This window comes from Cyrtonyx montezumae, unplaced genomic scaffold (genome assembly GCF_038088225.1).
Source record: "Cyrtonyx montezumae isolate F1298 unplaced genomic scaffold, pur_monq_1.0 scaffold_3, whole genome shotgun sequence".
Classification (NCBI taxonomy): Eukaryota; Metazoa; Chordata; class Aves; order Galliformes; family Odontophoridae; genus Cyrtonyx; species Cyrtonyx montezumae.
In genome coordinates, this window is record NW_027072034.1 from 100,159,803 (window position 1) to 100,183,580 (window position 23,778).

The 23,778-nt window shown below is 40.4% G+C and overlaps 2 protein-coding genes across 12 annotated transcripts in view; one reads left to right on the forward strand and one right to left on the reverse strand.

Moving 5' to 3' along the window:
• The first annotated feature begins 3,080 nt into the window (after window positions 1-3,080).
• On the forward strand, window positions 3,081-10,382 carry LOC136052448 (aldose reductase-related protein 2-like). Its single transcript, XM_065742595.1, has 10 exons — window positions 3,081-3,200; window positions 3,715-3,882; window positions 4,537-4,653; window positions 5,084-5,161; window positions 6,356-6,478; window positions 7,294-7,400; window positions 7,586-7,667; window positions 8,645-8,728; window positions 9,611-9,693; window positions 10,046-10,382. Exons 1-10 carry the CDS (start codon window positions 3,132-3,134, stop codon window positions 10,086-10,088), a joined length of 954 nt encoding a protein of 317 aa, XP_065598667.1. The 5' UTR covers window positions 3,081-3,131; the 3' UTR covers window positions 10,089-10,382.
• Window positions 10,383-11,900: 1,518 nt separating this feature from the next.
• Window positions 11,901-23,778, reverse strand: part of CALD1 (caldesmon 1) — a 184,072-nt gene continuing 172,194 nt past the window's right edge. For 5 of the 11 annotated variants that reach the window (XM_065742577.1, XM_065742575.1, XM_065742585.1 and 2 more), the window contains 7 exons: window positions 20,377-20,420; window positions 20,212-20,290; window positions 18,717-18,854; window positions 17,623-17,718; window positions 15,582-15,665; window positions 15,244-15,277; window positions 11,901-13,587 (listed from right to left, as the gene is read on the reverse strand). In XM_065742577.1, coding sequence (XP_065598649.1) covers window positions 13,556-13,587; window positions 15,244-15,277; window positions 15,582-15,665; window positions 17,623-17,718; window positions 18,717-18,854; window positions 20,212-20,290; window positions 20,377-20,420 — 507 coding nt within the window. In that variant the 3' untranslated portion in view covers window positions 11,901-13,555. Of the gene's footprint in view, window positions 13,588-14,205; window positions 14,258-15,243; window positions 15,278-15,581; window positions 15,666-17,622; window positions 17,719-18,716; window positions 18,855-20,211; window positions 20,291-20,376; window positions 20,421-23,778 lie in introns of all 11 variants that reach the window. The other 6 variants (XM_065742578.1, XM_065742586.1, XM_065742579.1 and 3 more) reach the window with 5 other exon arrangements.

Here is a 23,778-nt window from a genome sequence, read left to right on the forward strand (position 1 = left end):
ATGGAAAGCCCCCAGTGTGCATAGAGAAGAGTTCAGCCTCTGTTATACCAGGAGGCACATCTGAGAAGCAGCAGAAGGAAATGTGACACCCATGTCCATGACTGCTCCTCCCCAGGCTCCTGTTACCAACAAGGCTTCTCTTGAACAGGATACAACTAGTCCAAATGTTAAACAAGCAGGAGGTAGTGTGAGAAGTACTCCTGTACTCATATCTTACTGTAACCAGATTTAGCATAAGAAGAAAATGCACACCTAGTTGTCACATTAAGGGTATGAATCTGATGGTGGCTAGTTAGGGAAGTTCTCCCACTGAGTTGAAAGGTTCAGAAAGGACCCTCTTGCTTTACAAACTCCTTCTCAGAGAGCAGACTAGGTGGGCTAGTTCCAGCCTTAGTCCCAGACTTAGTCAAAGGTTTTTGTCTAAGGATTACATGTATAACAACTGATCTTTACTAAAACAGCATAAGGCTGTGAGGCCTCCACCTCATCCCAGGTGTCGCTCAGTCACTATAGCTGCTGGGCCTTATCCAAGTGTTAAATTGCAAACCTCCACATCTGTCAAGTGCTTTGGCCAGATAAGCAAGTTTCTCAAGTCCTGTCTTGGCTCAAGACCAGTGCACGATAAGCACGTTAGTTAAATCACGTTCATGTTCAAACCAAATTCAGTTCTCTAATCTCAACCTCACCATCTCTAGATGTCAACATTTTGGCTGTTACAGTTATAAACATGAGTACGATTTGAATTATGGCATTTGAGCCTATCTGAGCAGTAGATATTGAAGTTTGCATATCATATATTGAGCCATATGGAGTCATCCAGCAGTCCAGAAGTCGCATTCTACTCAATGCACTAGTCAGGTTTTGCATATAATATAAGTCATCGCGCTAAAATTTTGGTTTCTAAATTTTTATCAATATCAAAAACACAATAACTCCAACTATAAATATTAACAGTTCTTGAGGATGCTCTAGCTTAGTGTAGATAAACCATCACCCCAGGTACAGGTTCTTGGCATTAGTTTTCCTATAAATTACAAAGAGAAAATGCTCGGTCAGAATATGACTGACAGATTTAAAGATTTAAAATTAAAATTTGGGTCTCCTGTAGCCACTTCCAATGCCACAGTTCAATAATTCCACTCATTATTTTGCCTGTAAGATGTTACACTCGTGAACCATATCCTCATTAGCTCGTTTTACCTCAGGTGTTTCCTGAATCAGAAACAGCTTGCTTGGCAACATTCAAAATAGCAAAGTGCTATCTATCTATATCTTTCTACAACTGAGATACTGTACCTTCTGCTATAAGCACTGTTTCATTGATGTCTTCCAAATGGACGTGTTTTTTACAGTCAGTAGATTTCTAGGCAGTGCTTGCTGGCAGTGTTGTAGCCTTGCAAATAGTATCTAGGAGATGGATCTGCAAACGATGACCTGGTCCTGATCTGTTCCACCTATTTCACCATTTACACTAGGGACAGCAAGACACCGATCCTGTCGTTGGGTATTGCCTGGGACCTTCTGACTCCTTTTTGATCCATCTCCATAGAGTTGATGTAAGAGGCTGTTTTCTTCAGAGGCAACAAAGCGTTAGCAATCCCAAAATATGTTGGCATCAACAGCCCCACCACAGGTAAGTCCATAGTCTATGTTCCTTCACTGATAGCCCACACAGTGTGTCACAGAGGGTATCCTGAGTTCTGAACATACCATATCAGATGAGACATCATTGCAAGTGAAATGAGACATAGTGTCGTTGACTGAGGTGGTAAGTAGTCAGGGATCAATATGGAGCAAGGAGTCTATAGCAAGATAAGCGAGAGGAAAAGGAGCACTGTAGAAGTAGAGACTCCCTACTCTGATAAACACAAAGAACAAGTTCTGCAAGGTACGAGATGCCTAAGGTAGGGTGTTGATGTGATATCATAAGAATCAACAATAAAACATTACCAAAGGGAAGTATACAGATAAAGGTATGGGGCAGTAAGATCACCCTTTTGAACTCGATAGGTGGGTAAATTTGCCCAAATGGAAGGAGAGAAGCTGTAGCTGAGGCTACAGTAGAATGGGGTTGTAGTTAGGAAGGGAACACATGGCCACAATTATCCAGTTCTCTACTGCAGCTTCTTGTGCTGCTGACCAGAGGCAGAACACCCCTGACACTGCCTGGGGTCACAGAGCAAAGAAGGGGCCAGGCAAACGGATGCTGCCATTTTAATTGCCCCAGGAGGTGATTCTCAACTAAAATGCGTGTCTGGTGTCTGAATTAGTCTGTTTTTGTCCTCACTTGAACACAGAATATTAAGAAAAAGTTGAAAGAACTTACGCTGAGAAGTAGTTGGCATCTGTGATTTTGCCAAAACATGTTGGAATAGAAACATGTGGGGCAGTGAAAGGAACATATGGGAAAGAAATCAATGCATCGTGTATTGAATTTGATGGCCTGAGTTTCACCTCATCTCCTTACATGAAGCAATCCTTTGCTGGATCTATCTGACAGCTGTGTAGCTGCAGACCCCTGCCTCTAGTTCTGAGGTACAGAATCTGTATGAGGCCCATTTTTGCAGCCCTTGGCATCCTGCTGATGCTAGCCAACATTTCAGGTGCTTGTAGGGAACCAGCTACCTTGAACACCCCCAGAGGTCCCACAGGAAGTGACCCAGGAATCCATCCTTCAGCAAAGAGAGGGAATGCATAACGTGGGTACAGAGAAACTCACACTCCCTCTTAACGAAGTCTTGTGAGCAGTGAGTGAACCTGATGTTTCCTAGGAATAAAAGATGGAAGCTTCAGGCCATTTGTCTCTGCTCATAACTGAGTAATCTGCACAGGACACTTCCTGCAGCAGTCTCCCACAGTTCTTCAGGCCCGCAGCACCTCAGGAGAAGTCACGCAAAGCACCGAGTTCGACACTGAATAAGGCATTTCCACTTCAAGAAAAACATGAATGAATAGAAAAATCCTTGGCAGCCAACCAAAACCTCACCATCGTGGGCCCCACGCCTTACAAAAGCCTGGAGGGGGTGGAGAGGAAGGCAGGGGCTGGGCTGGGCCAGGCTTCTTAAAGCGCCTGCGGGTAGCAATAGGCATGCAAAGCCAGGAGGTGGCCAACGGAGACAGCTGGGGACAGGATGGCAGTGCCTTGCATGGAGCTGAACAATAAGATGAAGATGCCCGTCCTGGGGCTGGGCACCTGGCAGGTAGTGGGGCTGTGGTTCTTGAGGGTGCTGCAGGGGTTAAAAGGAGAAGGGATAAGGTTGGAGTCACAAAATATATAAAATGGCGTTCTGGAGGGCTGCCTCACTGCCGTATCTGGGCATGTGGGCTGTGAGACGGCAGGCATTGGGCAAGAGGGGGGAAAGCAAAGAAAGAGGGCAAAAAGTAAAACGGGAGTAGAAGAAGGAGGAAGTCCTAATAAAAGGGAGGATTTGGGAGGGGAAAATAAATGCAGAATGCAAAAGACGTCCTGTCCCAACACTGGCTGCTCAGCCCTGTGGGAGTCTAGTCCTCTGCTAATGTCTGGGAGAAACTAATTTCTTTCTGTTCCAGCCCCAGCTCAGCAGTCCTTTCCCTACAAAAAGAGGGAGTTAAAATTCAGTTTAAGTACCCGTGACAAGGAGCAGCAGCTGGACAGGGAGACTTTGGGGAGCTGTCACAGTGACTACTGGCAGAAGGCAATGGGAGGGTTAATGGTATTGTTGTGCTTGTTTTCAGGCTCCTCCAGGAAAGGTGGAAGAGGTGGTGAAACACGCTATCGATGCTGGCTACCACCACATCGACTGCGCCTATTTCTACCAGAATGAACATGAAATAGGGAATGCAATCAAGCAGAAGATCAAGGAGGGGGTTGTCAAACGGGAAGACCTCTTCATTGTCACTAAGGTACATGGATACAGAGCATTAGAGCACTCAAGTTTTCTCACAGTTTCGAGTTTTTCTTGTTTCACCTATAAAGTAACCTAAGGACTGTTTCCTTCTCCCGTATTTATTTCATGACTGTGGGCTGTGAATTCTATTCATTTCAATTTTGACCAAATTTTATTAGGAACTGATGAAAACTTTGAAAAAATAGCATGGCTTTTGCTACCACAAAATGAGAACACAACAACTGAAAAACTTCTGACTCCTGGGTTTCTGTTTTATGGCGCAAAGTAAATTTGAGAGCAGTCCTCACAAGTGTCCAGATCAAAGGGGCAGAAGGAGGGTAGCTATACACTGTTCATGAAATTTGGTCTGTAAAAAAATAAGTGTATATAAATAATCTGTAGCAGTGGAAATTTTGCTGTGTCAAATACACCTTTGCATTTGATTCTGAGAATCTCTCGATTGTCCATCTGATTTTCCACCTTCATTACTGACTCCTTTACTTGTGTTACGTTTGTCATACCATTAAAACACAATCATCCTTGTCTTCTGTGAGCACTAGGTAGGTGGGAAGGCAATTGTCTACCCTGACCAGCAAGAGAGAAGTTCTTGTCCTTTGATCTGGACTGTGGAAATTGTAGGTTCACAGTTGAGCTTGGTTTCTCTGCACAGTTGTGGAACACATTTCATGAGAAGTCTTTGGTAAAGGAAGGGTGCCAAAGGAGCCTTACTGCACTGCAACTGGACTACATAGACCTCTACCTAATGCACTTCCCTATGGGATTCAAGGTAATTATGTCTTACATTCCTCTTTTCTCCTGACCTGGGTAGACATACAGTTCATTCTCTCATCTCTGCTGCGGCCTTCTCCATTACACATCTAGGATATGCTATGGTTCATTTTGCTCCTCCCTAAATCTGACAGAAGCAAGCATTCAGTTAGTAACTATGCAGTGATAAGTTTGAGGGTGTGGGTCTGGCTGTCCAGTGGTCTGGTGGTTGACAACATGCTCCACAGCAGAGGGGGGGAGGGGTTGAAACTAGATAATCTTTGAGGTCCTTTTCAATCCAGGCCATTCCATGAATATGAATAATTTTTAGCTACTTGAACTGAAAACTCCTAACTGATAACTTCTGACCTGTAATTCCAATCTGAAATCTAGCATATGGTGGGAAATTCAACTCTTTAGTTTCTGTGACTTCTGCCTTGAAATTACAGGCTGGTGAAGAACTGTTGCCTGAAGATGACAAGGGTATGGTTATTCCCAGTGATACAGATTTTCTGGACACATGGGAGGTGAGTCAGTGTTTGGTCTTCTGTAAAGTAAACAAAGGCGGTGACAGAGCCTTTATTTAAGGTACAGGTGCTATAGAAAGAGATACTACAGAAAAGGGGAATGAACTCACCCCTCCTGGCAACCATTTGGGTTAAGAAACACAGCCGCCTCTCGTTCGAACTCTGGCACAGAGGAAGGAAGCAGCCAGGGACGGGGGGCAACCTGCACAGGCTCTGAGCGTATCTGTGCTCCTGGAAGCACCATTGAGAGGAAGAGAGCAAGAGGACGGGTGGACCTTGGCTCCTCAGCTCCGGTCACTCAGATGCTCATTCACTGGTTCAGGCTATGACCAGGCAATCCCACTGCAGTCTTCTGTGTTTAAACTAAATGCAGCAAAGATGTACCTGACAGTAGGGGATGGGTTTGGGCACGGAGACAATTATATTTCATAACCAGAAAAAAAACCAGATGCTTCCTCTTCTTCTTTTGAGGAGCAAGAAGGGTATGTCCTTACTATAAATAAAGAGGAAAAACCTATCAGCACTGTGGATGCTATCACTAAAATAATATTTGCATATGCACAATGGTAGATCTAAGGTATAGGTTAGCAAGTGTGGCTGTTAATATACAGCGAGTTTCATACAGATAAAGAATTCTTGCACTTTTCAGCAATGGGTATCGTCATCCTTCAACCCTACTTTATTTGTGGACTGAGAAGACTCAGGGTCTGCTCCTGCTATCACAGTTGCTCCTGCAACGCAGTGATGCTGTGGCTCAGGGAATTCAGTTTTTCTGTGCAATAGTAGAGTACAACTGCAAGAAAGTATGTTGTAACTGGCTTAAAGCTGACATCCTCCTTGCTGTGTCCTGCCAATGCAGAGCGAGTATGCTGGCTCAGGATGAGGTGGAACCATTTCTCTTCCTTTTTCAGCTCTAGTGAAATGACTCCCAGAGGAGCCTGAGCAAAATATTTGCACCCTGTAAAATAAAGGTTGTCCAACTCATTCTTCTTATGCTACTTTCCCATCTGCAATACAATGTAATATACTCACATAATATAATATGCTAAGATTTTCAGTTTTTAAATCAAACATACCATTATTTAATCTATTAGGAATTGCTTGTTCGTTTTTCAATATCTTCAGTGAAATAAAATATCATGGCTGACTGTTAATGCCACCTCATAAGTAAACATCTGTTGTCCTCCTCATTAGGCTATGGAAGAGCTGGTGGATTGTGGCAAGGTAAAAGCCATTGGAATCTCAAACTTCAACCATGAGCAGATTGAAAGAATCTTGAACAAACCAGGATTGAAGTACAAACCTGTAGTTAACCAGGTAAGACTCTGATTTGCGTTGACATCAACTAGCCTTGCAATATTCCTAGACATATTCAAGCTACATTTTGGCTCTTAAAGCTGTTTTCTGCTATGACTTTTAAATAGCTTGGTGCCATGGAACGGTCTCACAAGGCAGTAAGGTATCTTTCATTGTCTGAAAGGTCCTCCAGGTCACCGCTGCCTGAAATATGCAGGGCTTCACTGCAATGCCAGTGCCAATGGCTTTTACCTGACAAGAGATCTTGAAAGAAAGGGTTTCTTTTGTAGGTCTGTAAGTGTGTAATGCTGTGGAGATTTGAGAATAATACCACGTAAAACACAAACAGTTTGGCTTACTCATATCACAGTATGAAACAGATGAGAATATTTCATTCTTCACTGAAAACAGTGAAAATATCTCTTGCCAATTTTCAGCTGTGCATCCCTTTTCACAGTCTCAAGTACCACTCACATCTCAGCACAAGTTGTCACAGGCCCACATCTGCCAGCTCTGGGATAACTAGCCAAATCTCCACTGCAAGCTACTGCACAGGCATGGCAATGTACAGTAGGAAGCAAGAACATCCTGGCTATGTGTTTTGAGTAGGAATTTCAGCAGCCAAGGAACAGACTGCAGCGACTTTCTGAAGGCCAGGGAACCTGCAGCAAAGCAGCAACAAGAACATGTTCTTGTTTGTGTATTCAGCACATCATCTAGAAAATATCCAGAAGGGCTAATATAGGGAAGCTCATGACCCCAGGTTTAAAAATAAAAATATAATGCTCTGAAGCTGAGTGCTTCTGCCTCCATGCCAACCACCGTGTTTCTTGCAGATCGAGTGCCATCCATATCTGACCCAGGAGAAGCTGATTAAGTACTGTCATTCTAAAGGGATCGCTGTGACTGCATACAGCCCCCTGGGCTCTCCTAATCGGCCATGGTAAGAAAGAATGGCAGCCTATCCACTCAACAGACTGCCATTTGCAACTAGAAACTTTGCAGCAAATTATGTAAATGATACATTTACAATGAGAAAACTGTTCTTGCTTTGTTGCAGATTCTTTCTTCCTGTGGAGACACCAATACATCTCTTATCCTCAAAATCTTGTCTTTTGTTTTTAATAGGGCCAAGCCAGGGGAACCTATGCTGCTGGAGGATCCTAAGATTAAAGAGATTGCAGCAAGATATCATAAAACTCCTGCTCAGGTAAGAAGTGTTGACAAACTGTCCGTTATCTTTAGAGTCTTTGCAGGTGCTGCTTTCTCTAGGGATACAGTATAATGGAGTTGAACTGCACTTGACTCTTTGTACTGACCCTGTTCTTACTGGTATTCATGTGAATTATATCAAATGCCTTTTCTATGAGATCTTGAGCACTGAGCTTGAGTGAGCTGGTAAGTACTGATATGAACTTACCTCAGGTATCCCCTTTCCTAGAAAGATTCCTTCTGCTCCCAGAGAGAAGTGCTTGTTCTTCTGAGTACCCCTTTCCCCTGAGCTTTACATACAAATCATCAACTCATTACTCTTTACACCAGCTACTTTAGTTATTGAAAATTGCTCATTTATGCAAAGCGATTTTTTTTCATCGTTGCTATTCTCTCTAAAGGGACTATGGTGAACAGGAACTGCATTTCAAACTAATCCGTATGTTCACAGGCAATCAACCATAGCCATATTTTAAGACAGGCAGAGCAGGAAACAAAAAGTATGCAGCAGTCTCCCAGTGAGGGGGAATGTTTTAAATATATCATTTAAAATAATTTAAAGTCTTCAAAGAGCTTCATGTAGGTGAGGTACTTACTTGTGAGTCCAAAACAATCTGCAGTATTGTGCTTATCTGGCCTGAGCACCCATGTAACACAAACCAGAAACAACGTTATTTTTTCTCCCCTCCACAACCCAAAAAGAAAGAAAAATTGTTGAGAAGCAAAGGTGTTGAAACCTCGTAAGCCAGAAACAACTAATAGTTTTCTCATTAGGCCATAAATAAATGCTGGATCCTCATAACTGGTCTGTGCAAACTTGCTGTCTTCCCAAAAGTGAACACGGTTGTAGAAAGACAAATCTGTCTGTGAACAGAGGGCGGAAAAAAGGAGGGGGAGAGGGAGAAAATACACAAAATGCATTTGAATATCTTCCTAGGCAACTCTGTGCTCACAATCCTCCTCATTCATTTCTAGGTTCTGATCCGGTTTATTATCCAAAGGAACTTGGCTGTCATTCCCAAGTCTGACAAAAAGGAGCGCATTAAGGAAAACATGCAGGTCAGGCTTCCATTGGGACTACAGCAACCATAGCCATAGCTATGTTGGTCCAGTGCAATTCCAAGCAGCACTTGGGAGACATTGGAAGGGGAGCACAGAAACGTAGAGATCAGGGCCTAGCACTACTGAACCACACAGAATTCTTTTTCTTTTGAGAAAAAAGCATCTTGTTCCTGTCAAAAGAGAAATGGCTTACAACAGGGAGGTTGGAGAAGTACAGTGCAGGAAGTGGAATACCAGTTTGGGGCTTGCCCTCAGAGGTCCTTAGTAAACCCACTTTTCTGGAGCAAAACAGAACCAACTGTAAACACCAGACCCAGTAATCATTTGTCTCATTTTGAGGCTGTGGTTCCTCTTGGCAGGGAGAGTCACCTGGATACTTGCTCTGAAGACCTGCCATCTTAGATGGTATCTCCATTACTTTCAGATCATGCTGCAAAATTTGGGCTCATTTCTCCTACTAACCATCATCAACAATCCTTAGTTGACATTAACTGTGAAATTATGATTTGCAGTTGGTACCAGGAGTCCTCTTTCATAGCAGAAATATTTACTGACAGCTCCAGTATTTGTGACACATGGAGTAATCTGCACTTAGTACCTAAGTTCTCTGTTGATGCATTACAAAGCAATCAGAAATGGTGTTTGCATTCAACCACCCACAATTACGAGACACTGCAATGAACAGCACCTCAGAGAGAAAGGACTAATTGGTAAACTGGTGCTTGGCTGAGAAATAAGAGGATTTCTCAACTACCCCTAGTGTGTATGCAGTATATTCTCAACTGAAGTTATCACAAATGAAGGAAAACCATACTATCTAACTATTTATGAACCTAAGTAAAAAAGAGAATTTACTTTTTTTTCTTTTTTTTCTGCTAGGTGTTTGACTTCGAGCTGTCTAAAAAAGAGATGGATGTCATCCTCAGCTTTAACAGGAACTGGAGAGCGGTTCCGGTGCCGCAGTACGTTCCTTATTATTTTTATTATCCACCAGGCCTGTCTGTCTCTGTATTTTCATACCATGTATCTTGAAAGCATACACGACCAAAACGAGAGGGCTCTCATGCAAAACTCTAGAGATCAGGTAACAAGACACTCCCTGGAACAGGCACTAGAAGGAAGTCATTCAGGGCCCTCCATTCAGCATCTTGTTGCATGTGTTTGTTCACAAGCCTGTGTTCCAACTAATGACAGCTATCAGCTGCAAGTGTTGAGTACGTTGGCAGTGAAGAATGGAGACTACAGCAGGGAAATGCAGCTGAAGACACTTGGTCCAACACTTTACTTAAATAACCAAGTTCTTTTTCTCCTTAGGTCTGTCAATCACAAGGACTACCCGTTCAATGCAGAATATTAACACCGGTAGCTTCCGCTCCGGCAGTTTCTCCACGTACCTCCTTCTGGATTAGATGTCCTTTGTAGCTGATGTCCTTTGAGACCTGATTTCTTCTTCTGTACTCAACAATCATTGAGAGTGGTTACTTGTCCTTTTTCAGGAGGACACCGCTAGCTGGTGAAAGAACCCATCAATGGGAACGGGCCTTCTGTTGAGAGGGTTAACAGAAATCTGTTTTTACTCCTTTTTTTTTTTAACTCAACATCTCATTCCTGTTTTTCCTTCTCTTGCTTAACTGAAAACATGTTTAGCAAATTTAAAAAACAAAAACAAAAAACAAAAACAAAAAAAAAATTTGTTAAGTAACCACATTTTTTATGTTGTTTTCAATGCGGTGAGTCTTACTGGCTCATGAGTGGCTGTTAAGGAATGTGGTGCTTATTTACTTTGATTTTTATGTAGCTGTGATTAATTTTACAGTATGAATCACTGATGCTTTCAAGCTTTATATGTACAAAGACTGAATAAAAGCAAACAAAAAATAAAAATAAAAAGAAGTCTGAATAACCACAAAACTTCATCAGTGTAACACCTAGATTTTTTCATGTAGTAATTATAACACACCTGAAGTCTGGTTTTCAAATTTTAATACAGGAAGGAAAGACTCTAATGGTTCCTGTACCAGGACTAATTTTGGATCTAGGCATCAAACAGGCTAGAGTTGTAACTAAAACCGACCTCCCTCTGAACAGCCAGAAATCAACTTTTTGTACAATTAAAGGTGAAAAAGTGAAGACAGCAATATGTGCAGTGATAACTCACAAGAAAATAACACCCAGTGGAACACAAGTTCTGGAAATGTCAACAAAATTAGATTTTTGCAGTTCTGCTGGTAGCATTTAGCAAACAACATATACAGAGAGGATCTAGCTTTATCCAAGATAAATATATATCTATATATATAATTATTAAAAACACCAACACAGGCACTGAAGTAGTCTCAAAATTGCTTTAAATATTTTCAGATAGATGATACTAGACCAAAGCAAAGGCAGGGCTTAAAAGTCTATTCTGTGGTATTCAGCACCCTGATGACACAAAGTCTGACTGGGATGCCCAGGTGAGCCACACAAAGTAAGGCATGAGTTAAGGTGCCATTTGGGTAATGTCTCAGAATTCATCACCATACCACATCATGAAAATGCCAACACAACGCAGTGCAGCTGACCCATCACAGGGATTTCCCTGCAGCAGACGCCACGGGGAGGTGATGCCCATTCAGGGGACAAGCCAGGAACCGCTTCTATGACATTTTTTTTTCCTAAAACTAAAACTAATTGTGCCCAGCACATTTCCATGCTCTTAGGAAAAAAATAGTAACAATAAAAGAGAAGAAAAACAACATTAACTGGGAGCAAATTTCCCAGGAACAAGGAAAAGCATCACTCCAGCCCAGGTTTGGAAGCACATCCCCTCTGAGCTGCCACACCGAGGGAGGCAGGTGAAACTGCAAACACTACAGCTCACACAGAGAACGTTTTGCAGTGCAGGAGAGCGGACAGCATGCCATGAGGTCAAGTTTTACCTGCTTTGCTGGGCATGCTGACTTCTGAATCTTGTCACAATGAAAAGCACGACAGCTAAGAAATTTTCTTTTTCTTCCTTTAAGAATACATACAGTACAGCTGTTGATTTCAGCTTCTGTTTGGTATAGGATGGCGTACCAGGAAATACATCCCTCGAGCTTTGCAGCAATGAAAACCATGTTTCACGTGGCCTTAATGGGGATTCCTATCTCAGTCACAACAACTGCTTCATTAAGCAACAGGGGTCTGCTGATGGAAATATTCCATTTATTGTGAATGCGGTTTCAGAATACATCATTTGAACAAATCCTTTTCATTGCAGCTATCAAATGTATTTGAAAGACTCAGAAGTGTTTACAAAACCCCCAAACAAAACACATGACAACTCATAGACAACGTCAGGCATAGTTTCACCCCCTACAGATAACTACACGCATCTTTATGTAAACAAGATGTTTCAGCCAAGCAGGGGAGCTCATCTTTGGGTTGAAATACAACATTCTTCTCTGTTAGGAAGAAGTCAGATGCTTTAAGAGATGGAAGTGGTGAAAGGGAGATCCCGGTAGTTTTGATGCACAACAGAGCTGTTAACAACTCGGGGGCTACTTCAGCTGCTCAGTTTATGCCATCCATACACTGTAGGATGTCAATGCTAAACTGTATGGCATGTACATTCAAACCAAGCTGACATCTTATAGCCATGTGTTTACTATATACAAATCAAAACATCTGTAAAGAAGATATTTGAGAGAGAGAGAGTTAAAAAGAAGCACTACAAAAGATAGAGGTTTACTTCATTTAGAGGACCTGGTGTACGGCACTGATGAATGACAAGATTTAGTGTACAGTCATTTGAAACAAGCTCCAACTGTGCTTTACTTTATTTTATTTTTTAATTATGGTAGTTTTATATAAATTAAACTACAATGTTTTATACAAGTGACCTATTTTTGACCCTCTATACCCTTACCTTTTCCTCTTTTAAAAACTATAACTTTCTTCTTAATCACCCATTACTGGGTAATTGACATTTAAATTTTTTAATACTTATCTTGCCATACCTCTAATGGCAATTATGAAATCTCACTATAGGAAAGTGTGTGATTTTGTTTTTATCTCTTTTTAAGCTGTGATATTGGCTAATTATGTTTGTTTATTACTAAATATAATACTCTAGCATGTATTAAAGCATTCTACTGTTAGTAGTGCCTTTAGGCTAAACTTTGTGAAGCTATGTGTGTATATAGTCTAAACTGCAATCAATTACTAGTCACTAACAACAAAAAGAAATATCAGTACCGCTGTCAGCTAACATAATCATCCGAATTTATGCATTAACTTAAACTAGAATGGAAAAATTGATACTTCTAAAAAAAAAGTATAAAACAAAACAAAAAAAAATTAAAACAAGTTATTGACGCAGTATTTCTCATGACATGGGCAACTTACAGAAAACATTACATTGTCAACTAAAGGTATTTCTGCCATGCTTCAGTCTAAAGTGCAGAAGGAAAGACTTCTGTATTTCAAAAGTCACCACTGTTTTCATAGGTTTACTGCACACCTTTCTTGAGCAACTTCACTTTAAATGTACTTTGGGTTGACCTCTTATGCCAGCTGAAATCACTGTCCTGATCCATAGTTAGTTATGACTGTCAGTAGGAGAGTCTGTATATTTCACAGCATGGGTTTCTTTAGGAATAAAGGTTCTTGTGCAAAGGCAGTACTATTATGATGAATGTCTAGACTGACTATTAAATATAGTGCTAATATACATGGTTTTAACTGGGATAATGCAAAAAGACATTTTGGTAAATAAACATAAATATAAAAAGAACAATTTAGCACTTTTTCTTTCTTTTTTTTCCCCCAACTGATTGGTCCAGCGTCTTTAGTAGCCTTCTATGGTTCTTTCTCAAATTGTCTCAAACCTGCTGAGAGAAAGGAAGATTAAAGATGGCTTGAAATAACATGAATGTATCTCTGAGCTAGAGAGAGCATGACTCTAGATTAACATGCAGCATAGCATGGCGGAAGGCAGGACATGACTAGGATGTTGCTGTACGTGGGTACTGGGTTCTCTCAGAGATGGTCTCCAAGACGACAACCAGGATTTCACTGTCACACCTCCCTCACCTCCAACAGCCCTAGGAAGCAGCTCAGGAGCTTCCCACCACAAAGGTAGTACGCACTGTGCCCAGCGCAATACCCTTCCCAAGCCACGAGTGAGTGGCTGTCATAAAAAGCTACAATGCTTGGCACACACACTCCATGCCCACAGTAAAACAGAAATCCAACTGTTGAAAGCCTTCTGCTGCTATTCCTCTGCTGAAGCCCTCATCTCAGACTTAGAGAAGGGCTCAGCTGTATCTGTTGAGCTGGGCTGCTCCTGCAGGGCTTAAGGGCATAGCCATGGGTGCACAGCTGCACTGAGACTGAGCCAGCCTGAAAAAACCCCTCTCAACACTGCAATTTGAAACAGAAGAGGAGGTGGGAGTCAATTCTATTTTTGTGCAACTCTACACCAACAAAAAAATCATCCACAAGCATACCACAGCTCTTACTTCACAAGTGAAGGTGAAGAAGAATGTGATCATTTCATTCCTAATGAAAAAAAACAAAAACAAAAACAAAAATCAACAGATACTGCAAGGTATCTTATTACTATTAACTAATGCTAAACTGATCAGAAGATCTCCACTTTTCCCAAGTGGTCCTTAGGCACATATATCCTCTAATCAATTTTCTTTGCAGTGCTTCAGATTAAAACAAAAAATTAAAAGAGTACATACAAGCTAGGAGGGGAATTTCACTGACTTCTTGACCTACAGCTAGGTTGTGTTTCCTAGACTTGTGATTTCAACATGACATTTGTAAGACTCTTCTTGCCTTGTGAAGACCAATGCACAGCTCCAGCAAAAGCAGTGATGCTGCCGAGTGCATCTGAGCTCCATCCCTGTCTGGGTGTGCCAGAACAAATGGGACTTGTGACCGGCAAGGCAAATTTTCAAACACTAACACTGGAGAGTTTTCAGCAGGTTTCACTACTGCCCAGTGGCAGTACTTAAAATCAAATGCAGAATTTGTTCTCGGGAGTGCTGAGGTCTTCCATTTCTGCTCAAATAATGGAGCCACAATAGCTTTGATTTTTGGGTTCTCCCTCTCCACTCATGAAAAGCATATCCATTCTCTCTGGAGCCTTTAAAAGAGCCTTTCCCACACGCCTGGAATTTGCTACAATTAGTTAAATGACCATCCCGTTCATCAGATCTCTCAGTTTAATGATGCTTGGCAGCTATAGCAAACTTCATACCATGTCTCTCATGCAATGCTTCCAAACGTGGCTGGAGAGCTTCTTGTCCTCAGCCCTCCCACATATTTCAGGCTTAGGACTCAAAATAGCCACATTCTGGTGATACTGCAATGGAGCTTGTTTCCCCCCCCCCTTTTTTTTTTTTTTTTTAATAATAAAAAAGGTGTTTTTATTATCAGATGTAGCATTTTAAAAACTCAGAACTGTAATTTCTGTACAAAAATGTGCCAACTTTGTTTTCCTTTTCATAGGTAGGTGAATTATTAGAATTACTTACCATTAGTCTCTGATTTTTTCCCCATAGCTGTTACCTGTTTGAAAAAGTAATAACCCCTTATTAAAGCTGAATGGGAGAAAATGTAGTTATTTATAATAGGGAAAAATCATCTCAATGCTAAGGGCATAGTTTCAGCACAACTCTGTTCTTCCAAACAGAAATATAAAAGTTACAGGCTATCTATGGCCTATGGTGCCATACAAAGGTACATTAATAACAGAAGACATGTAGAGGTCTAATTCCAGCTGACTGACAATATGGCAAACAGTGCCTGCCCCCACCCCACAAAAAGCCCCACACAGAGATACCAACATTTTAACCATGTGTAAATGTGTTACCTTTGAAGAAGAAGCAGCTGGCTTTTCAACGGACTGCTTCTCCCAGAGATTACGTTTGCCGGATACATCTCCTGGTCTTAAATCCTGTATTTTAAAATCAGTGTTGGAGAAAAACAACAAAAAAGTTTTAGTTCAGGTTTATCTTAATCTGATAGAAGAAAGTTAGAATGTGACTCCCTCATAAGAAGAGCAGAGAGGAGCATCTACAAATGGTAAATGCTATATTGTTTATCAATTTTGAATCTCACTTCATGCTTTAACACAAAATCCAGTTCTGCTGCATCTATTTGTTTTTCCATAGGATATAATGTATTATATTAATCCCAGGCAGTACAATGAAAAGTTACTTTTTTAAGGAAAACATAATTCTTTGAAATAATACTTCAGTTAAGGAGGAATCCTAAGGAAGTTTGCCTGAGGTATGTTAAATCAGAATGAAAATATTTCATTAAAATAATAATCTAAAAATAGCGTTGAATTTTAATACAGTAGATCCTTCTCTGCATTCTTAAATAAACATTTCAAGATTTAACACAGTAGTCATTTGTGTTCATTTGGATTTCCATTGTACAGTGTCAATTGAGTTTTCTGCACATGAGGATTTCTAACATAGCATAGAAAAACGCTTAGTGAGGTACAAACACTTCTGACAGAGGTGTTTGAACCCAGCACTGAAGTCATAGATTAACCAGATATGGTTAAGACTTGAAGCCTACTCTGTACCCCAAAAAATGAGTTCAGCAGAAACAGAGGGAGAATGAGACAGCAAAACTGCAGTGGACTGTCTGCATGAATGCTCTCAAACACTTCAAAATATGTATTTATTTTGAATGGGAATGGGGTGGGATGGGGAGTTATTTGGTAACCATGGAATTGTAGGTTTCCCTTTGATTTAACCTAATAGAAAATAAAAGCCACACAGATACACATCATTCTTCAAGGTCAGTTATAGACAGATTTACCTGACCAACTTAGAAAACAGACCCACAAAGAAGAGGAGGAGGACTGCAGGTTTCTTCAAGCAGAGATATTGAAAGAAGAAAGAACAATCTACTGAGAAAGAGGGAAATGAATACGTAGATAGAAACAGTCGTCTGAGAAGAAAACTAGAGGTTAATTTTATGTTATCTAAAAGATGAAACTTAGAAGAAAAATCTGGAGGCAGATTCTGTACTGGTTTTCAGAACTTGCCATTAAATTACTTATTTTCTTTTTCATTCATTTCCACGAGGACATAATATGCAGCAATCAGTAAACGTGGGCTTGAGGGACAACACCGCAAATTGCAAACTCCTCTTTGGTACAAATAAGCATATGAATGAAGAAAGTGTACATCAAACTCCATCTTTTATAAAGAGCAAGTGAACTAGCTGAAACAATGATATGGGAAGAAACCAGTTCTTTTTAATAAAAGCCCAAAGCTGAATCATTTAACACAATGAACAATGTCTTTCCATTCCACTTGGGGAATTATGCACCTACAGCCTAATTTCCTCACCTCTGCCTTTACCCACACAACAATCACTTGCTTCTGTTTTTGTCCTCAGCTACACTGCTGCTTCTCATTTTCTTACTTCACTAATTTCTTCACATTTTCTGCTCTGATTCTTGGTGAAGAAATAGGGAGGTTAAAGAGCCTTCATTAGGAATGACATTTATGTCCTAAAAGGATTACAGTATTTCAGCTATGTTTACAAAATTACTCAGAAAATTTTCATGGTGTGAGAGCCAAAGCACAGGTGTTTAATTCAGTCTATGCCCAATAATTTCTGAATTAACAAGGCCTTCACAGAGAAATGTTCTTCTCTGCTAGGGAAGCACTTCCCTAGGCACCCCTTAGTTTTAAGAGCAGAATCACCCTGTTCCCTATCCTCTTTTCTGACTGTCCAAGAATTAGCAGTGAGAAGGCATCTGGGAGCTCCCAAGAGAGGATGGGCATAACATTCTTCTAAGGATCATTAGTCAATTATGGAAACACCCTCACCACCTCTGTCCCAGGAGAAAACCCTCCTGCTGAAGAGATTGATGCAGGTTAACTTACAGAAGGTTTTGGAGCAGGTGATTTGTTACCCTCTGGGGTCTTGGTTAACCATTCATTGATACGACTGGAGACACCAACTTTCAGCCCAGCAGTTTCCTACAAAATAATAAAATCTAATCAGAAGACTTTCAGAATAGCTTTTGCTATATTTTTAATGGTTCAGATTTGAAAGCAAAGCCACAACAGTTTAATACAGAAATCCTTACTGAGGTTATGGCTAAGAGTCATCCTGTCAACTCTGAAGATACTGTTGCTATGAACTACACAGTACTGCTTCCCTCTAGTTTTCATTAATGGTAAATGTGGTCTGACAGAATCATTTTCATTTTATTGCTAACTCAAAAATAAACCCTAGACACAATCATTCTATTTCTGTCATAATTCAAATCTCTAAGGACAAAAAAAAAAAAAAAAGAAAAAGAAAAAAAAAGCCTAAAGAGGAAGAGACACCAATCAGTTATTTGGTCTAGACTTTTTAATTTGTCAAACTTTTTTTTTTTTTTCAAAAAGACATATAAGAGAGAAGTTAATTGGCCTAAAATTTCTATCATTTAGAATTTCAAAAGGTTAGAAAAATCTAACAAAATGTATTGGCTATTTGTAAGTAGTCTCCTCTAGCCTATGGCTTGGTTTTTCAGCTAATATGAATCCTCATCAGGAGACATAAATTTATCAAAAGGAAATCTGGCCTTAAGAATTTATGAAGGCTAGATAAATGTCTCACAAATGCTTCTATCTATGATCTATGAAACATCAGTAGCTTGTTTGTTTAATACTACTCTGACCCTAACAAGAATCTTTCTCAACACAAAGAATTTCTTTGTACCCAGCTTGAACTATCTAGATAAATTTGTCTAAGATATCTGATGTGACTCTGGAATGTCTCATAACTTAGCACAGTGTGTTACTAAATTCTTCAATTACACTCAATATTGCAGCCACACTGTTCTGTGGACTTCTCAGGACTTCAAGATCCTTTGTGATACTCTTCACCAGTGATATCAAGAAGAGCAATCAGGCTTACTCAACATGAACTGCAAGATAAGGTCCATACCATGATTCTATATAATCACCAAGTGAAATTAAGTACATACCTTATTTGGTGTTCCTGTTCCCCCAGGTGATGAAAAAACATTCCCTTTCTCCCACATGCTCTTGATATTACGGACACCCTCTGCTGGAACAGGAAGGTCAGAGGCTGCTGGTTTGGCTGGTTTTGCAGCTTTGTTGCCCTGCAAAAGAATTGAGGCAGTTGGCATTAAGAGCCAACTTGCAATAAGTTCAGCAGAATGCAGTAGCTGTAAGTTCTAGCAATGACCATGCAAGGACAGGGAGAAAGGTCCGTGCTGAAAGATCCCATTGAGACTTTCTGATTTGCCATTGGTCAGGCACCCTTGACATAAGAAGCAATGAAAACTACAATCACACAGATTTTTGCATTTCTTCTAAAGTTAGTAGAAAAGCACTGCTCTGAATTTAACTGCTCCAAGGTTTTGATTTGTCTTCTTTTGAGTCACACCACTCTAATTCTGACGTACTGTCAGTATGCCTCCTTCGATGACTTCACTAGGGAAATCATTATGTGGAGGCGACTTTGTCATCATCATCAGATTTGCTTTACCTGCCCCAAACAAGTTAATCTCACAGCTTGGGACTATAGAGGTAAAGTCATTACATCATATCTGGAATGATGTGGGGCTTTTTATGAGTAGGGGTGCATGTCAATTTAGGGCTTTTTGGCAGTTTGTCTTTTGCATGGTTACCAAACGAAGTGGGCCAAATGTATTCTGTTCCTTCTTTTCCAAATTCTTGTACTTTCTACATAACACAGACTTGAGAGGAGTATTAGTCTATATGAGCTACCAGGATAATATCCTTTTTAATAATCTTTTTATTCCCATTATAATTATCACCTCATGTCTGCTGCATTAACCAGTAGTTTACACATTACCTGTACTCACTGACTTACAAAATTAATTTATAAACAAGCAAATAAAAAACTACTTTTTCTTGAACTATGGAAAAAAAAAAAAAAGCAGCTCTGGCTTAAAGAACATTATTGGCTGTTCTCTATCAAGAACATCCAGGGTTGAATTCTACTTGTCTTCACTATTATTATCCTGTTTCTTGTCACTTTATATCTTCTTTACTCACTGAAGTCTCTCTGTGCCCAGGATTTTCACTCTAAAGATGCAGTAAGCAAAACAGGCCCAGTCCTTTACTCTCCTAAATAAGCTGCTAAGTCACCCTAAGGAAATTAGTTCAGGATGACTACTATCTCTGCTAAGAGACAGGATATGGACATCGCTCAAGAATACTGACTGAATCCTTCAAGAGCTTATCCTAGCTTACAAAGCAGACAGTAAATGTTGTAGCCCATAAGAGAAGTCATGAATCAAAGACTATGCATATATTTTTATATATAGGTTAGTTACTGGCACACCTCAAGCATTTTTGTTTTGGAGAATGTTTAAAAAGAGTTTTTGAAAAAAAAAAAAACACTGATTTTTTAAAAGTAAAACACAGGGTGATTGCTAAAGCCCAAAAGCCATTACTAAATAAAGTCACTGTGACCTGGAATTAACTTACCACAACTGCACTAGTGTACTGCTCAAGTCTACTGTCAATCTTTGAAACAACTCCTGTCGTGTGGGCAGGTTTCATACCACTTTAGGAAGCAGAAAAAATAAAGAAATTATTATTTCCTCTGATTAAGCATTTTGACTGAATCTACAATCTTTTTTTTTTTTTTACCTCTTCTGAGCGGATTTGTTCAAAAATTCTGCTCGTTCTTCTATCTAGAAAAGATACCAGAGTTACAGATTAATAAGTAGTACACAGGCAATTGTACAATGCCAGGACAAAACACTATTTTAAATGACAAAAGATCAGTCTAACAGAGATTAGTTCCAACAGAAATCACCACAGACACGGACAGAGGTTTGTGATCAAAAGCCTCAACAGATGCATTAAGAGTGGATATAATTTTCTGCATTAATGTGTTTGTATTATGTGTATTCCTTGGTGCTTCATTTGTAATGAGTTTAAATCAGCAATACAAAAAGGAAAAATGCAAGAAGTTTATAGAATCATAGAACTGTTTGAGTCAGAAGGGACCATTAAATATCATCTGGTCCAACTCCTCTGCAGTGAAGAGGGACACCCATAGCTAGATCAATTTGCTCAGAGCCCCATCCAGCCTGCCCTTGGGTGTCTCCAGGGACAGGCCATCCACCACCTCTATGGGCAACATGTTCCAGCGCTTCACTATCCTTAGAGTAAAAAACTTTTTCCTTATATCCTGTATAAATCTGCACTCCTTTAGTTTGAAACAGCCCCAGCTCTCTCAGTCTGTTCTCTTAGGAGAGGTGTTGCATCCCTGCGATCAGTTTTGTGGCCCTCCTCTGGACGCACTCCAACAGGTGCATATCTCTCCTGTACTGACCACTCCACATCTGGACACAGTACTCCAGGTGAGGCCTCACCAGCACTGAGTAGAGGGGCAGGATCACCTCCCTCACCTGGGAGGTGCTGGCTGGCCGTGCTAGCCACGCTTCTTCTGATGCAGCCCTGGATACAATTGGCTTTCTGGGGTGTGAGGGCACACTGCTGGCTCATATCCAGCTTCCCAGACACCAGTATCCCCAAGTCTTTTTCAGCAGAGCTGTGCTCTATCCTTACAGAAGGGGTTAATATTCACAAAACCTCTGCCAAATTTCCACTTACCTCCTCCACAAGGGCAAGTATATACCTCTTGAAGGAGACAGCAAATTTAATAAAGTTTGTCTGAGATATCAGACTTGGCCAGGTTTGGAGCTCAGCTATGTATGCTTCCTCATGCATGATTTTTCAAGACATCAACAAGTTGAACTCCAAAAAATCCATCAGACTGTACTTTGCTCATGTTCAGCAGTGTAATTGTTGAGTCAATATCTACCAGCTGTTACTGTACAAACTGGTACCTTACATTTCATCATTATTTTCTATTCTGCATATAGAAAAGTACTGTAGCATTTCCAGGGAAAAAGAATCATATAGGCATCGTAAGACTTATACCAAAACTCTTGAAAATATGAAAATGTGAAGACTACCTCCCCAAATGAACTTTTAAAACATTTCATAATAAAGGAATATATTTGCATTCTGGGTCAGAAATACTTTAAACAGTAAACTTCCTCTTGTCTCTTTCATATTATGTTGTTCTGTTTCTTCTGTCTCAGGCTCTATGCCTTCATATAAGAGTAAAAAAACCACAAGCCACTCTAGGGGATAGAAATGACTATTAATCAGCCTGGTCCTAATCTTAGGAATTCCCTGGTCTTAGTATGGATTGCCTATTCCCAAATCACTTTCACAGTGACTCCTGCAGCACTCCTGCCTTCAAGGTAAGGCAATGAGAGCCGTTCCTTTACAAGGTTCTCCTCTGTGCCCTTTAGCATTAAGGCTGTATGAGACTCATCAGTCATACACTAATCCCATCAAAGGGCATGCATGTTTTCCTTTGTTAGATCATACGACCAAAAACTCAGGCGTTTCACATCAGTGTAGAGTTTGACCAATAATACAACTGGAAGAACTCTCCAGATAGTGTCACACCCATCTTGAAAGCACCCCTAAAGTTTTAACAAATACATATAATTTACAAAGCAATTTATAGATTTTTAATTAGCGATAAAATATCTCAGTGCAGTCCTAAGCAGAAAGATGGGCTTCTGCTTGGACATGCACCTGCTGTTTCACTTCAGTCTCACAAGATGGCAGCAATACACCATGAGAGGAGCTGCAGAGAGCAGCAGCACGCATGCACGCACACAGGGATGCAGATCCGCAGCTTTTCCTGTTCCAACCTCAGTGAGCAACTTAGTTTTTCGCGAAGGAAATATAGTCAGCGTTGCAATAAAACATGTGAATTATTTGATTTAACTGAATAGATGCATTTATTATATTAAAACATATCCCCTCACTTCAACTATGGTATAGTATGAAAAGTTTCCCAAAGCACTGGGCAGTAAACAGCAGTAACCAAAATATGCATTGGATCAAAGAGAGCTGTTAGTTTCTCCCATTCTCTGCATGCAGGGGCAAATTCCCTTGCTGCACCAGTGAAACACTGGCTTGTAGGAAGAGGGATAAGGAATATCCCAAAGAACCAGAGCTCCAGGTAACTATGCTATCAATCATTTACATCATCTTCTAGCTCAGATAACTCAGATTCCACTTAAGGTCTTACAAAAGGGACAGATCTTAAAAGCTGTTTAAAATAAGCTAAACACCGGGCTCTCTAGGCTCTATAGAACCTCTTTATCTTCATAAAGAAGAGACATTTCTATACAGCAGGAAAACCTGGCTGGCGTGGGCACTGGGAGAACACGCCATGAGGAAGAGGAACACAAGTTACTGGGGTCATAGCAAAAATATGTGGAATTATTCCTTACCCTCTGGAAACAACAATGCTCTGAGCACTTGCTGTGGTATCAGGAATAGGCTGGGAACTGTTCAGAACAGGACGATGGGGAAATGAAAGAGAAATTAAGGCAAACAGGAGAGTAGTTAGGAAGTAGCCCACAGAGCTGGACATGATCCTCTTCCTGAGGAAGTGTGTGCCTTGGGTGGTTGAGTAACACACTTTCTGCACATTTATATAAGGGTTTGTTTTATAGAGCATTTGCCCCAAAGCTCTGCATGCCATGCACTGAAGAATATACATTCAGAGCAAACACACCTGTACACAGAAATGCATTCAGCATAGAGCTCAAATACATTTAGACTGCACAGCAATATCTAAAGGTTGTGTACTACTACACACCACACAAACTCCATGCAAATAATTTCAAATGTTTGACACATACAGTAAACAATATCACAAAATAGATCTGTAAGGCAAATATGAAAAGCAAGGTGGTTATCACAAAATATAAGGTATTTCCTCAATTTGAGATCGTGAAATAAAAAGAATCTTGTTAAACACTTTGGGACTGTGTTTTGTCACCATGGACCACTTTCCACGACTCTAGCACAAAACATACTCCAAAAAGTCAACTTGCCATTCTCTAATTAAACTATGAACAGAGAAAAAGAACATGTGATCTCATACTGCATCTCTCCCACCCAATCTTGGCTGTTTGAAAGTTCAGCATTTAGTCCAAACAACTCATT

Coding starts and splice junctions, on each gene's coding strand:
- LOC136052448 (XM_065742595.1), top strand. CDS start 3,132: ATGGCAGTGCCTTGCATGGAGCTGAACAATAAGATGAAGATGCCCGTC. Junction 3,201..3,714: donor TGGGGCTGGGCACCTGGCAG/GTAGTGGGGCTG, acceptor GCTTGTTTTCAG/GCTCCTCCAGGAAAGGTGGA. Junction 7,668..8,644: donor ATCATAAAACTCCTGCTCAG/GTAAGAAGTGTT, acceptor ATTCATTTCTAG/GTTCTGATCCGGTTTATTAT.